Source organism: Vipera berus (assembly GCF_964194415.1).
Source record: "Vipera berus genome assembly, chromosome: 6".
Lineage (NCBI taxonomy): Eukaryota > Metazoa > Chordata > Lepidosauria > Squamata > Viperidae > Vipera > Vipera berus.
The window spans coordinates 68,434,413-68,449,262 of record NC_138208.1 but is presented as its reverse complement, the minus strand read 5'-3'; the positions used below and the strand labels follow the sequence as shown (position 1 = coordinate 68,449,262).

Below are 14,850 nucleotides of genomic sequence, written 5' to 3'. Positions count from 1 at the left end.
CCAGGTGGGGATATGTGTTGGTTGTTTGCCTTAGCTGTGTCTGCCAGTTTCATTTGTGTGGTGCAGTATTTTGTATTCTCCAACAGTGGTGCTCTTGGACTTGATGTAGAAGTATATTGTCATCATGTCAATTTATCTTTAATGTATACTTATGACATGACATATAAAGGCCCCATGTTCCTAACCTTTTATCACCAGACCATTTTAGTGCATCAGAGCAGTTTCATAGAGCATGGCAATCTACACTTGCTATTATAGATGTACTGTGCAATAGAATAGCAGCCAATCACAGCTTTCTAAGGAAGGTAATACCTTTTATGTCAAGTTCAGTGCTTGAGTTAAGGGGTGTGGGCAGAATGAATGTGAGAACTCAGTGCCATTTAGTCAGATATGGATGCACTGGACAACTACTATTTCAGCACTGTTGGCTAAATAGATAGCAACATCTCTTGTGGATGCTGATGTCATGTACCAGGCCAGCCAGTGCTTTATGTTTAGCAGTCATGCACCTGCCCATGCTGAGGGACCAATACCACAGCTTCTCTTATCTTTTCCCAACATTTCTTGAAAGCGATTGAATCACCAGTCCCCAGGCACGTATGTGTTTATATTGAAGGCTACTCTGTAGAAGAAAAAAAAGAAGAAAACAGGGTTGTGACAGAAACGAGGTGACATCACAGAGGGATTGAAACTAAATTTTCAGCCCTTTGAAAGATTTGTGGAGGTTATGCAAAACATGCCGGAAAAATTACTTGAGGCTTAAATATACTTATTTTATGGATTACTTTGTTTAAGAAATGGTATTATTAAAAGTCTGTTAACATACCAACAAGTATTGCAGCATGACTCTATTGGCATACCAAAATATGTCTGGGAGGCTACAAATTAGGTTGTAATTTATCCAATCCTCCCAACACCATCATACTTAGCAATAGAAACAGCTAAAAGTTCTGCCAGCAAACTTCTAAAGGAAGTTGCAAACTTCTAAAGGAAGCTACTAGTGCACAATAACTCTGTAGCTGTCCTTAAAAGGGGCACGTATAGAGAGCTTAAGAAAAAATCTTAATTGCCATTTAACAAATTATATACTATTTTTACCCACAGAAGAAAAGAAGGTATAGGATTATCCTTAGTTTGCTTCTACCAAATATATCTGGCTAGAGCTGAGGCAAAAACACCAGGCTCTGCCAATTTGTATCTTTCTTGGGTGCTCCTGTGGATGGAAAATGCAGCTTGTTAAGCACTTGAATCATCAGCCTTATGTTCTGATGGTGAATTTGCACTCATGCATTAACTTGCAAATTGGCATGAAGTCTGTTTTGTTAGCAATTTTCCTTTTTAACCATACTTGAGTGAACAAGTTCTCTCTCTTTAAAAAAAGTGTGTATTCAACATTTCAGGTACCATTACTATGGCATTGCAGTGAAAGAAAGCTCCCAGTATTATGACGTGATGTATTCTAAGAAAGGAGCAGCCTGGGTCAATGAAACAGGAAAAAAAGAAGTAATCAAACAGACAGTGGCATATTCACCACGATCCAAACTTGGGACGTTGCTGCCAGAATTTCCAAATGTCAAAGATCTAAATCTGCCAGCCAGCTTGCCAGAAGAGAAGGTGACGCTAGTAAAATATTCATTGGCTTGCTTTGGTCTCTGCTTTTTCTCTGTTGAGGAAAGGCTAACTTAAGTATGAAAAAGTGCCTCTTCAAAAGATTGAGTTTAAGAAGACTGTGACTTGATTTATGAAGGACTTGATTGCTCACTGTACTTGAAACAATTTCTCCCTGATTTATGATATTTATCCAGTAATCTATAGATGAAAGAGACTGTACCTTCTGTATTGGTTCAAAGTAGACAATACATCAAAGATCCATGATTGAATTTTCCAATATTTCTTTAGTAAAAAAAACAACCCACCAACTTAAGGAAAGTAGATTAGTGCAAAAAGGCAGAGGATCAATTTTTTTCCTGGCATTATATCCCTAACTTAATTACAATCCAAAGCTGCAACTAGCTACTCTCAGTTAATATGTGGTGGTGGTGGCAAAATAATTTAATTTGGGCAAATGGCTCAAGTCCGCCCCCAAGTACTGTGCTCCCAAACTTTCCTTCTCCTTGGTGCTAAGCGGGCTTTCTGGAACATAATGCTCTGAGGCAAAGATGACACCCTTTTAGCAGCTTGCTCTGGAAACCACAACACGTAGGTATTAGGTTAGGCTCTATCTGGATTAAGGTTTATAATTACAATTTATGAGACCTGAGATGGGTACTAGTGTTTTTGCTGCCTTGAGGTTTTAATCTTCTTCATCTAAATCTTCATTGTTAAGAATTTGTTAGGAGTTGGAGGTCATGATAGATTATACAAGAAATGTTGTTTTAAATATGATATGCTTAATAAGAATTCCTCTTTTTTATTCTTCTAGGTATCTACTTTTATAATGATGTACAGAACACACTGTCAAAGGATACTTGATACTGTAATAAGAGCCAACTTTGATGAGGTTTGTAACTAAGTAAAAAGGTTTTCATGGGATAGTTTATATTCAGTTATATTTATTGATGGTAGTGAAAACATTTATATTGACTGGCTACATTGCTACAAGGTTCAAAGTGTTTTCCACTGAGAATCGGAACTGTTGGAGATAATAGCATGTGTTAGTTCTGTTGGGTGAAAAGATTCTGAGAATAAAGGAAGCTAATGAACAGGATGCCTCAATTCAAGGAACCTGAAAAAATGGTGCGATCAGGCAATATACTGAAAAATAAATTGGGAAGAACAGCAGTATAAGAAAAAGGCTTATATAAAAGGATGGAGGAGGTGAGCAATTGAGATCAGAAGTATTAATGAGATAGAAGACTATAAAAAAAGCCCTCTATATTACTCAAGATAACATAGATAATACATATGGAAAATAGAATAAATAAGTTTTTCGCTGTAGAGCGGAGAGGGGTTATCCAGATTCTAGTACACCCTTAGTCATGGAAGCTTACTGAATGACTTTGGGCCAGTTGTTCTTTCTCAGTTCATGCTCCTCACAGAGTTGGGGAAAATAGGAAGAAGTGCTTTGTACATTGCCTTGAGCTCCTGAATTAAAGGGAGGATGGAAATTTATTAAGTACCTATACATATAGTAGAGCCTTGGTGGAGCAGTGGACTAATGCCTCCTTAAGTAACACCAGCTGCCTGCAATTAGTGCAGGTTCGCATCCCACCAGGCTCAAGGTTGACTCAGCCTTCCATCCTTCCGAGGTAGGTAAAATGAGGACCCAGATTGTTGGGGGCAATAAGCTGACTTTGTAATAATGCCGCTTGGGGGGATCCGAAAGCCCTAATAAGCAGGCATATACATAGAATGAAGGCTATTGCTAAGCACATTGGTTTGTGCTTAAATTGTAAGCTGCCCTGAGTCTTCGGAGAAGGGCGGGATATAAATGGGATTAAAGAAAAAAAATTCATATCTATTATATACACACATCTATAGTTATATATAAATTTATACACATACAGTATACTTATGATTCATAAAGTTGAAAATATCTATGGCTCAATTTTATATGCAATAATATTTGAAAGAAATCTTAGTTCTGCAATATTAGTTTGGTGAATATGTCTTATGGAAAATGGATGCCATTTTTTTTAACACTAGTGCAGAAAATTGATTTCCGAAGTTCCTGCTAACATGATCTATTAAACCCCAACTTTAAAAATATCCTAGAGTTCTCTGCTTTTTGTTTCTCTTTCAATTCTCATTCATATGATATTTTTTCATGTAGTCAGTCCAGATAACCAATGCCTGTATAATGGCACAAATCTAAGGCTTTGTTTGTTTGTTTGCTGCCCATCTCACCAAAAGGCGACATTAATTTAGATTTATATCTTAAATATATTTGCAATGAATCCCAAAGGTGCATTTTCAAGCGGCAACTGGACTTTCTTGTTTTTCTTTGAAGACATTTTGCCTCAGCTTCTTGGATAAGAAGCGAAACGTCTTTCAAAGAAAACGAGAAAGTACAATTTTCTCTTGAAAAAAGCACTTTTGGGACAACCAGGACCTGGATGACTGAGAATCTCCATAAACATTTGCAATGAATGATAGTTAGTTACAGTCTATATAGGATGATTTAACTGCTTCCTACCCCTCAGTATAATGCCTCTTTCCTGATTTTGACTGCTTTTATATTTGATATGAAATAAATAAATAAATAAATAAATAAATAAACCTTTATTGTCAAAGTACAACATGTGTACATTGAGATTAGCTGAGCGTCCCCCTGTGCTCTCTCCCCCCAACACACAGTGATAACAAACCCTCCATCCCACCACACTATGTGAACCAACTACACCACACACCGGCCTCCCAAGTCAATTCTGCATAAGATTATGTCCCATTTAAAAGCCTAACAGCCCACGGATAAAAGCTATTTTTCAGCCTGTTGGTACGGCTGGCTATATTCCTATATCTCCTACCGGATGGTAGGAGAGTAAAGAGATACCGTCCAGGGTGTGAGTCATCCCTGAGAATCTTCCTCACTCTTCCAAGGCAACGAGCCCTGGCGATGTCATCCAGTGGTGTCAGGGAACAGTCCACAATGTCTTGTGCTGTGCTCACCACCCTCTGCAATACTTTCCTATCCGCGGCTGTCAGACCAGCATACCAAACCACAATACCATACGAGAGGACGCTCTCTATGGTAGACCGGTAAAAGAGGGTCATAAAGCTGTTGTTCTACCCTGTTCTTCCGCAAGATCCTAAGAAAGTGAAGCCTCTGTTGGGCCCATTAGCATGAATGGGAACCAAGTTGCTGTCAACAGTCATGTATTTTCAGAGGAAATTTGTTAGGGCTCCTTCTTAGTGTAATGGTATGTGGGAATGGCCTTGGGAGATGGGGGAGGAGCTGCATGCAGGAGAACAAGAGAACATAAGAAGCAGCTGAACCTGCATATGGAAAGGGGAAATGGCAAACATCTCAAAAGTTACCCTCCTTAGTTTGTTGGGCTGTAAATACAAGGGGGGAGAAATGTACTTTCAGACTTGCAAGATTTTGTTAATGTAACCTCACAACAATGTATAAAGAGTTCATCTAGGCATGCTTCTTACCTGGACTATCTTGCAAGGCTGATAAGCAGAATCAAACCCGGTGGTACACGGACATGAAAGAGAGAAGGCAGAATCCACCCTTTATTTGCAACTCCTTTTTTTTCCTTTTTCATCAGCAAACTGCCATGGGTGAAACATATCATTTGATGGTGTTTTCCAAAAAAGAAAATCAGAAGTGTATTTCTGCCACTCTAGAAGATAGACAAATAATAATTTTAAAAAATTACAAATTCCATTTATTTCTTCTGTTTGGGCGCATTTCTAGGTTCAAAGTTTTCTTCTGCACTTTTGGCAAGGGATGCCACCTCACATGCTTCCTGTACTGGGTTCTTCCACTGTAGTAAATATAGTTGGAGTTTGTGATTCGATATTGTATAAAGCTATTTCTGGAGTTTTGATGCCAACAGTCTTGCAAGCATTACCTGATAGGTGAGTATATTTTATAGACTGACATTTGTGTGAAGGTATATGTGTGAGTTCGCTTGCAACATATGCCCTTTATACAGTTAAAATCAGGGGTCTTCAAACTTGGCCCTTTTATGACTTGTGGACTTCAACTCCCAGAATTCCTCAGCCAGCTGGCTGAGGAATTCTGGAAATTGAAGTTCACAAGTAATAAAAGGACCAAGTTTGAAGACCCCTGGTTTAAATAAAAAATCTTTCTCACACGAGACCAAGTGACATTTATGAATAATAAAACCAAATGGGTTTGACAGAACACTGCAGATTGAGTTCAAACGCTGAAGGAATGGTAGATTTTTTCCATTTAGGAATGAAGGACAAATAAGTGGGCAATATATTTAAAATATTCTATACTTGCATGCTTCAGTTTTGTTCCCTTCCCTACATTCTAAGAATTTTAGCATTTTGGCAGTCTGTTTAATACACGTGCAGTCAATGACATTTTTTATTTATCAGGTTTTCTTCCTTCAGATTCCATCTTGAATAATGATTTTTTGTGAGTGTTACAGATCTTCATTCCTACATTGTTTTCTATTCTAGCCTTCCCTAAATTAGTAGTCTTTTGATGAGTTCAATATCTACTTCATATTTCCCAACCAGAATATCTTAAGGACTAAATCTTCCTGTACATACTTTCTTGAACCCTGAGACCTCTAGATGGCTTTGTGGTCTGAGAACAGTCTTTATAAATGCTGATTCTCCCTATTCTGAAATGCCTTCAGCAATACAGTATGTCTTGTCCCTGTTTTAGTACCATTTGAGGGGCTGGCAAGATACAGTATACTTTTGTCCTCAGTTCTTAAACATGAAATACCCTAGATCAGACATGTCAAACTTGTGATGTCATGTGACATCGCGTAATGTATCAGGACTGTTTTGCCATGCCAGCAATGGGGTGGGCATGGCTTCCGCATGACGCATCTGGCCTGCAGGCCGGCAGTTTGACACTCCTGCCCTAGATAGTAATGGAATCATTTAATTCAATCTGTTTCAGTTATTCCTGCTAACTGTAGTAGATAACTGTGTTACTTTAGTAGTAGTAGTAGTAGCAGCAGCAGCAGTAGTAGTAGCATTAACATTTATTATTCTAAGTTTTAAACATTAAGCACCTCTGCAAATTAATGTTATATAGCAATTATGGATTATAATTTTGAAAAGTGGCATAGTTCTGAAGAATGGAATATATCTATTTAATTTATTTTTTTAAGATATGGGAGGAACATTAGATGCAAGCATTTGTACTTATTCATTTCAGAACTCTATAGATTACTTTTTCTGTATACTTTGGTGTACTTTTCACATTCCTTATTATTAGGTAGCTGTAACATAATACATATTCTCAGTACAATCCTATGCATGTAACTGGGAATTAGGTCTCACAAAGTTGTGAACTAATGCTAAATACATCAGGTTATGAAAATTTTCCAATTTTGAACTATAAGACTAAAAATTGGGGAGTTGCACAGCTAATATTTTCCTGCTTTTCTTCTGCAAAGAAAGACTCTTAATGTATATTCCTGAAGTGGTACTTTTCTTTTCAGCTTAACACAGGTGATCCGCAAGTTTGCCAAACAGCTGGATGAATGGCTAAAGGTAGCTCTTCATGACTTGCCTGAAAACCTACGAAATATCAAGTTTGAATGTACGTGTTACATACTTTCTTAATACAAGCAGAAAAATTGTTTGTGATACCGTAACATTAAAATTAAAGATATTAATCAGAAGATGGTATGCTGGTACCAGTAGAACTTTAAAAAAATGCAAATGATTTTTTAAAAAATGAAAGAAACAGGTCAGATAAAGAATTCAGTTCCCATCACTACATATCTGGTATGGCAATATTCTTAATCAGATCAATCCACTCTATGTCCTATGAGTAATTAAATAAAAAAACTGAAAGGGCAGCTATAGAACACATATATACTATGTTGTGATTAAGTTCTTATTTACCTACCTCAATAACACGTGGAAGGTAGGGTAGTACATATGAATAGATTTAAGGGTGCATTAGGCCCACTTCTATTTTTTTAATCTACAACAATTAAATTTATTCTTCCAAAATCAGGATGCTGAAAGGAAGAAAGCTTGGAATAACTACAAGATTTTATGTAAAAAAGCTATTCAGATATCAAAAACAAATACTTAGAATAAACTTGAAGGCATCCTTTAATTTAATGAAAGGAGTAGGCAACACAGTGTCTTTTGATGTCAAAATAATATATAATAATCCAAGAAAGCATTGGCAATCTTCCCAAATGTAAAAATTGCCCAAATCTCACATGATCTTAGGCATGATATTGCCGAAAATGTTTAGGACTTTTAGGAGACATTTTGATAACTTTTAAAAAGTCTCAGTATACAAAATTACATACATGCTTGAAAAGGTGCTCTGTGTCTTATGATCCTAACATGGTTTAAAAGAACAATAAGCATTGCATCTCTAATTTATCAATCACTAATCATCTCTAATTAATTTTGTCAATTCTTTCAGTTATATGTGTGTATATCACTGACTGGTCATAGTGATGAAGCCATATTAGTTACAATTAATTGACAAGTCTCCTGTCTTTGTGGAACAAATTAAACATTCTCTCAAGGGATGGCCTGCAAATGCAAGCAATCAAGCACCTCTTCAAACTACAGTCCGAGGCCTTTGCCTCAAGTGTCAAAGTTTAAAAAATGAAGACAATCAAATTATCCCATCTCCGCAAGAAGGGCACTACACTCTTTCTCTGTAGATGCCTGCCTTGCACATTATATCTTGAGAAAGTCTGCTTTATTTCATCAATCCTGCTCCTTTTATATGGCTAATTTCCACATCACAAGTTTTTTTGAAGAGAGAGAATGTGGGTGAAGTTGAAAAGGGGAGGGAAAAATTCATTTAGGAGACGGATTAACCATTGATCAACATGAATGATTAAAACCACCTTTGCTGAGGAGGCTCAGAAAATGACCGATTCAACAACATGATTTTGTAATTTAATAATTTATTCAAATAATCCAAGGCATGTTCCTTTCCTCAAAATGAATATGTTTTATTATATGTTTTGGAATTGATCTTAGTAAAGCAGAGTTGCAGCCAGAGAGATCAGTGTGAACTCTCTTCACTTTAGTGAAGTCATATAGTACTAGAGCTATTTCAAAAATCTCTGGAATCTGGATGCTAGCATTGTACATACTAGCAATGTCATTGATTTCAGCATATTTTTATTTACCTGTGGTAAAAAGATTAATACTATATAGTATTAGGATTTACCCAAGGAAATATGGATATAAAGGTCACATTATTGATCAGTAGATAAAGAGATAGATAGCATTGTGTAGTGGGCTTCAGTAGGCAAGGAGCAGACCAACATAGTTACAACATCATTTATTGACTCAAACTAGAACTGGGCAACTGCAGGCAATTTCCTGTAATTTATACTCTTGGAAAGCCCGCCCAAATATAAATGTTCAAAGTTTCCCTCCAAAACAATTGGAGTTAAGTTAGTTTCACTTTACAAGGCTTAACACAACTTTATATATTTCAATACATTACACCCCTCCCCCTTAGGATAGTTATCATCCTCAGCCTGTTCAATATTCATAATCTTTGAGATAGACTGGGGCTCCACGAATCATGGTGGACCACCGTAATGTTATTGGAGAGTCCTGTCCAAGTGGAGTATTATCCCTTTCCAGTTGAACAGTCGTGATGGCCGTTTTGGTCACCCGAGAATGGCGGCGGCTCTACATCCCTTTGTACCTCTGTTTCCCCGGAGGTGGCCACAGGTGGTGTAGGCAAACTCAGAGGAAAACAGTTCTCTTGTGTGTCTGATAAAACCTCGGGATCCTCACCTGGGATTGGCCCAGCCTGCCAATGCTTCAACTGATCAATGTGGCATCTGAACATACGATCATTTCCCAGAATAACCTTGTATGACAAGGCCCCCATTAAGTTAGTTACCATAGCTGCCACCCAAGGTGTCCCACTTCTATAGTTCCTGGCCCAGACCAATTCACCCAGCTGTAAGTTCTTGGGGGGCTTTGGCTGAGCCGTCTCTGCCGCTACTCTGGGTGAAGTCAGTCGCGTTTTGTGGTGAGCTGGTGGCTCCTCCTCAGCTCTGCTGGACTGTGACCTGTTGCTGTACTGGGAGTTGTGTGTTGACACAGGAGGAAATTTGCCAGGCAATGGTTCCAGTCCCCAGTCGTCATCTGCTTGAGCACCTCCTTTGTGGTCCTGACCATTCATTCAGCCTGACCTTTGGTCAGGTCATGGGGTGGAATGGAGCAGATGTTACGTGCTGAATCATATTGGCATTGAGGAAAGATTGAAACTCTCCGGCCATGAATTGGGCCCCATTGTCGGACACTATTACATCTGGCAGACCATGTGTGGTGAACAGCCAGCGCAACTCAAGGATGACCCTGGTTGTTGTCATCGATGAGACCGGTGCCACTTCTAACCACTTGGAATAACTGTCTACTACAATTAGGAACACCTGCCCTTGGAAGGGGCCCGCAAAGTCAATGTGCATGTGAAACCATGGGGCATGCATGGTCTCCCAGTGGTGCACTGGTGCTTGTGGCATCTCCGGCCGGGTTTCTTGGCAGGCCTGGCAATGCCTTACTTGATTCTCAATGTCCTTGTCCAGGCCTGGCCACCACAAGTAACTTCTCGCTAGAGCCTTCATTCGAACAATTCTTGGGTGCACTGGTGCTTGTGGCATCTCCGGCCGGGTTTCTTGGCAGGCCTGGCAATGCCTTACTTGATTCTCAATGTCCTTGTCCAGGCCTGGCCACCACAAGTAACTTCTCGCTAGAGCCTTCATTCGAACAATTCTTGGGTGCCCCTCATGTAAGGAATCCAGCACCCTGGAGTGAAAACTGGGTGGAATGATGAACCTGCTGCCCCACAGCACACATCCCTTGTGGGCCGACAGTCCATTTTTCTGAAAAGCATAGTGATGGAACTCAGGACCTGGCCAGGTCTCTGGCCATCCCCTTAACACCCAGTTGAGAATGCGGCTAAGTGTTCTGTCCGTGGTGGTTTCAGCTGCAATGTCCCCTGCATGTAGGGGTGCTTCAGGCAGGTCCTGGATCAGGCCATCGTCTGTGATCTGGTTAGCCCAGAGATAGTTGTCTACTGGGGAGACATATGAACTCCACTGTTCCGGATGAGTAATATCGAACTCATTGAGCTTTCCCAGTTTAGCCATTTTGTCTGTACTGCTGTGATTGGAGCTGTGCTGAACTTAGGAGTCCCGGGGACAGAGCCCTCAGGTATGTCTGTGCCTCCAGTGTGTCTTACTGGCAGGCAGGGCAGGGAGCATGGTCCCACCAGCACTCTTACCTGGTCTCACATCCAGTGATTTTAGTCTCTTCTTTAGCAGCAGATCTCTCCTCTGCAGCTATCACACCTTCGTCACCACTATTGTGTAGTGGGCTTCAGTAGGCAAGGAGCAGACCAACATAGTTACAACATCATTTATTGACTCAGACTAGAACTGGAGAACTGCAGGCAATTTCCTGTAATTTATACTCTGAGCCCCCAGGGCCTTAACCTATCACAATACTTGGAAAGCCCGCCCAAATATAAATGTTCAAAGTTTCCCTCCAAAACAGTTGGAGTTAAGCTAGTTAAGCTAGTTTCACTTTACAGGGCTTAACACAACTTTATATATTTCAATACATAACAGAGAGTATGGATTTTATTCTGTGCATGGCCTTGCCAATATGTTTACATAACATACATTTAATCTTCATTTGTGTACTGCAGTCACTAATCATAAACCAGAGAATCTTAGTTCACTTAGTATCAACTACACAGTCCTAGCAACAAGAGGAACATTTTCTATGGTAAATGACCTACTTCTTCAATTTTTGTTGGAATGGAAAGCAGAATTACTAATCCAGTTTCTTCCAGTCGGAGTCTGTAGATCTAGGCTATAATTGTGTCGAAAGTGAGGAGGCTTTGGATATTATGAATCTAAAACTACTTTTGGCACTTCAGGGGAATAGCCCTATTGGAGACTTTCTGGTCATGGGAACCAGCAAATCAGCACACAGAGAACTTTCTGCAGGAACATAGAATTAAGGATCATCAATAGTTAACTTTCAATGGGATTTAAGGTCATTGATTTTATTGGGTAATGATTTCTATCCCAAACATGCTTTTTTAAAAATGCCTAAAATATGTATATTCACATAATGTGTGTGTGTGTGTGTGTGTGTGTGTGTGTGTGTGTGTGTGTGTGTGTAGTTCTTACAAAGCAAAATCAGTTAAAGATAGTTGCTGTTAGCAGAGTTAAAAGAAGATATGCTATATATTGTTTGGTGCTAAATAACCCTTCAAGCTAACAACATAAATGATCTCCTTCATTGTCAGTATCCAGAAGATTTTCTCAGATTCTTCGGAGGCAAACATCATTAAACCATCTATGCCAGGTATTTTATCTTTTTTTTGTTATGTTTATTTTATTCCTCAGCAAGTACACATATGTTAGTTCTCAGATAAATGATTTGCATGCATCTGAAAAATCAAAACATTTACACTGGATTTGTACACTGATTTGAAAAGGCATTCAGAGTTAAATGAAGCAGAAAAGCCATGGCTGCTTGCTATGTTGTTGGCTTAAATTATTTTCTATATTCTGGGAAGATAGACCTATCAATGATGACTAATGTCTGTATGCAGCTTCTAGAGAGCAGGTCTCAAATAATAGCTGCTAGGAAGCAAATGTAATAAAAGAGGACTTATACCCTCATTTCCATTCATTGGATCCTAAGAATTATCCTATTTAGTTCAGAATGCTGAACTAAATAGAATTCTGACTAGATCTGTAATATTGCTTCTTATATTTTCCCATTTTATATACTTCTTCCCTTGCTGTTATCTAATTGGGGAGTTACAGCAACTGTAAAGGAAACACGTTGAAAATAATATTTGCATTGATTTTATCTTGCTGTCTCAGTTTTCCCCCATCTTATCTATCCTTTATCTTCACTTTATGACCAAATAGAGATGAAAAGAGTTTATAAGCGCTTTGAGCAAAATTGTCTTACTCCAATATGTTAAATGGTCTCTAATATACGAACCACAATGAAATCTTTAGAAGCAGCAGTAAAAGCAATGCAGATAGTTGCAATGAAGTTCCCCTCAGTCTTCCTATCTTAAAATCCCAAATAGTATCTGAATAAATACAGACTGTTCTATTGAGTAGTCTGTCCATTGTCATGCATGAAGGTCCCACCCTCAGACTTAAGCTATAAACAGTCTCTGATGTTCCACTTCCACAGCCCTTTCTAGGTATACAACACCAGAAGTTTGTTCAGTTTTATTAGTATTTGACATGTTCTGAAATAGGGCCTAGTTCCAATATTGAAAACATGCTTCAGTTACTTTACTTACTTTAGACGTGTGGGGATTTCAAATAATTGTTTCAATTATTTTGAAGTTGTGACTGAATGTACTATTTAAATCATTATGATCATTTCAAAAGTAAAGGTCTAGATACAAATAATCTGAATTTAAGGGAGACAATGAAGCATGAAGAATGAAGAAAATGCCTTTCCCCCCAAATGAAGCAGAAGTATAGTATCACCTTAAATTTAGAACTTCCACATGAAATCTGTAATTTGAGAGGACTGGGTAAAGTTATATTCAAATTAGCTACTGCACTCCATGCTTTTTCCAGAACCTAAGGAGAAAAATCACCTTAGCAGAATCCTATCACAAAACCACATGAAGGGATAATGGGATATTATCTAAGGTAATAACTCTGAGCTAATGAGTTGTTTGAATTGGATTATAGGCATCAAGAACTGTGATCCACAGTGCAGATATTACATTCCAAATGCTGGAAGACTGGAGGAATGTGGATCTTAATAGTATCACTAAACAAACACTGTACACCATGGAAGATTCACAAGAGGAGCACAGGAAACTTATAATACAACGTAAGATTATAAGACTTTCAACTAAGAAAAATTAGCTCCAAATGTTAACAAAACAGAATGTGCTAGCATTGTTGCTTCCAAAATCAGCTCAGATGAAAAAAGATTCCAATTCCCCCACCTCCTCTAAATGTGATGGTAACACAGATGACATGGGAGAAATATTGGTTGGCTAACACTTTTTCCGCTTTCTGTTAAATTTCTCTTTGCTCTTCAACAACTTATCTATCACAATGGAAAGTAGAGTAGGGCAGGACACTTCCATACAAGGTTTTTACTATGCAATCTTGGGTATGTTTACAAACAGCAAATCCTACAATATTTAATTGTTAAAGGTAAGCATACATAAAGTTGTAATGTGAATTCCCTGTAGCATTTCTTAAATGCAGTTGTAAAACGTAATGCTACCTAGATTCATAATTCCATAATACCCCAGGAGAGTGGCTCATATGCACTTTAGGTCTTCTTATTTTTTGTTAGCTGTGAAGTCGTGTCCGACCCATTGCGACCCTATGGACAACGTTCCTCCAGGCCTTCCTGTCCTCTACTTCTTATTTATAACATCTCAAAACCTGTTTCCCTCCGATTACCACTTTACAATTCTTTTTAAGAAAACATGTTTTTTGTGACTACACTCTACTGCACTTTAAGAAATGGTTTCATCTTTCAAATATTCTTTCAAGGAAGAATGTATTTGAATGTACGGCCAATTAAAAGCAGTGCAAATTAGATACATTTCAAGTACTCCAAAGGCTTGGACTGAAGGTTCCTTGTATGGGTAATAATTTCTATGAAGAAGATAATTGCAAAGCTGCACATTTTCCTGAATGGTTCAGGATGCTTCTGTTTCATGGAAGAACAATTGCTGAATACTATTTTAGCTCAGTTTTCAGAGGGAAGAAACATCTAATGCATATTTAACTAGTAAGGAGTTAGTATAGGACTGTAGTTGCGAAGTGTGAATATTTCACCGATTTGCAATAGAGTAAAGAATTACTTTCAGAAATCTTACAAGATTTTTTTATATTAAATATGAACATCTTCTAGAATAATATCTTGAGAAACTATTAAAGGAATATATCATCAAGATCAATGAGACATCTGGCAATAAGGTTTCTGATATTTAGGGGGAAAAATACAAATCACAAATCCCACTAAGTATATATTGAGTAAATTAGGCTAATATTAAATAAGATGTTCTTTCGGATGATGTAACATAAAGAAGATGGGTTTGGGTTTGTTTGTTTTTTAAAGTAACATAGAATCCCCTTATGTTCCACCGATGTGTCCTGTATTTATAAGTAACTCTAAATAATTTAGGCAAAATTAACTTGCTTTTATAAGCTTTAACTTCTT

General features: G+C 38.1%; 1 protein-coding gene across 1 annotated transcript in view; it reads left to right on the top strand.

Annotated features, from left to right (window-relative positions):
* The window catches only part of RFX4 (regulatory factor X4), a gene marked incomplete at both ends in the record, with an annotated part of 88,502 nt that overhangs the window by 51,749 nt on the left and 21,903 nt on the right, over positions 1 to 14,850 (top strand). The window contains 6 exons of the mRNA XM_081332043.1: positions 1,401 to 1,614; positions 2,423 to 2,500; positions 5,363 to 5,526; positions 7,101 to 7,201; positions 11,927 to 11,985; positions 13,353 to 13,497. Coding sequence (XP_081188169.1) covers positions 1,401 to 1,614; positions 2,423 to 2,500; positions 5,363 to 5,526; positions 7,101 to 7,201; positions 11,927 to 11,985; positions 13,353 to 13,497 — 761 coding nt within the window. The remainder of the gene's footprint in view (positions 1 to 1,400; positions 1,615 to 2,422; positions 2,501 to 5,362; positions 5,527 to 7,100; positions 7,202 to 11,926; positions 11,986 to 13,352; positions 13,498 to 14,850) is intronic.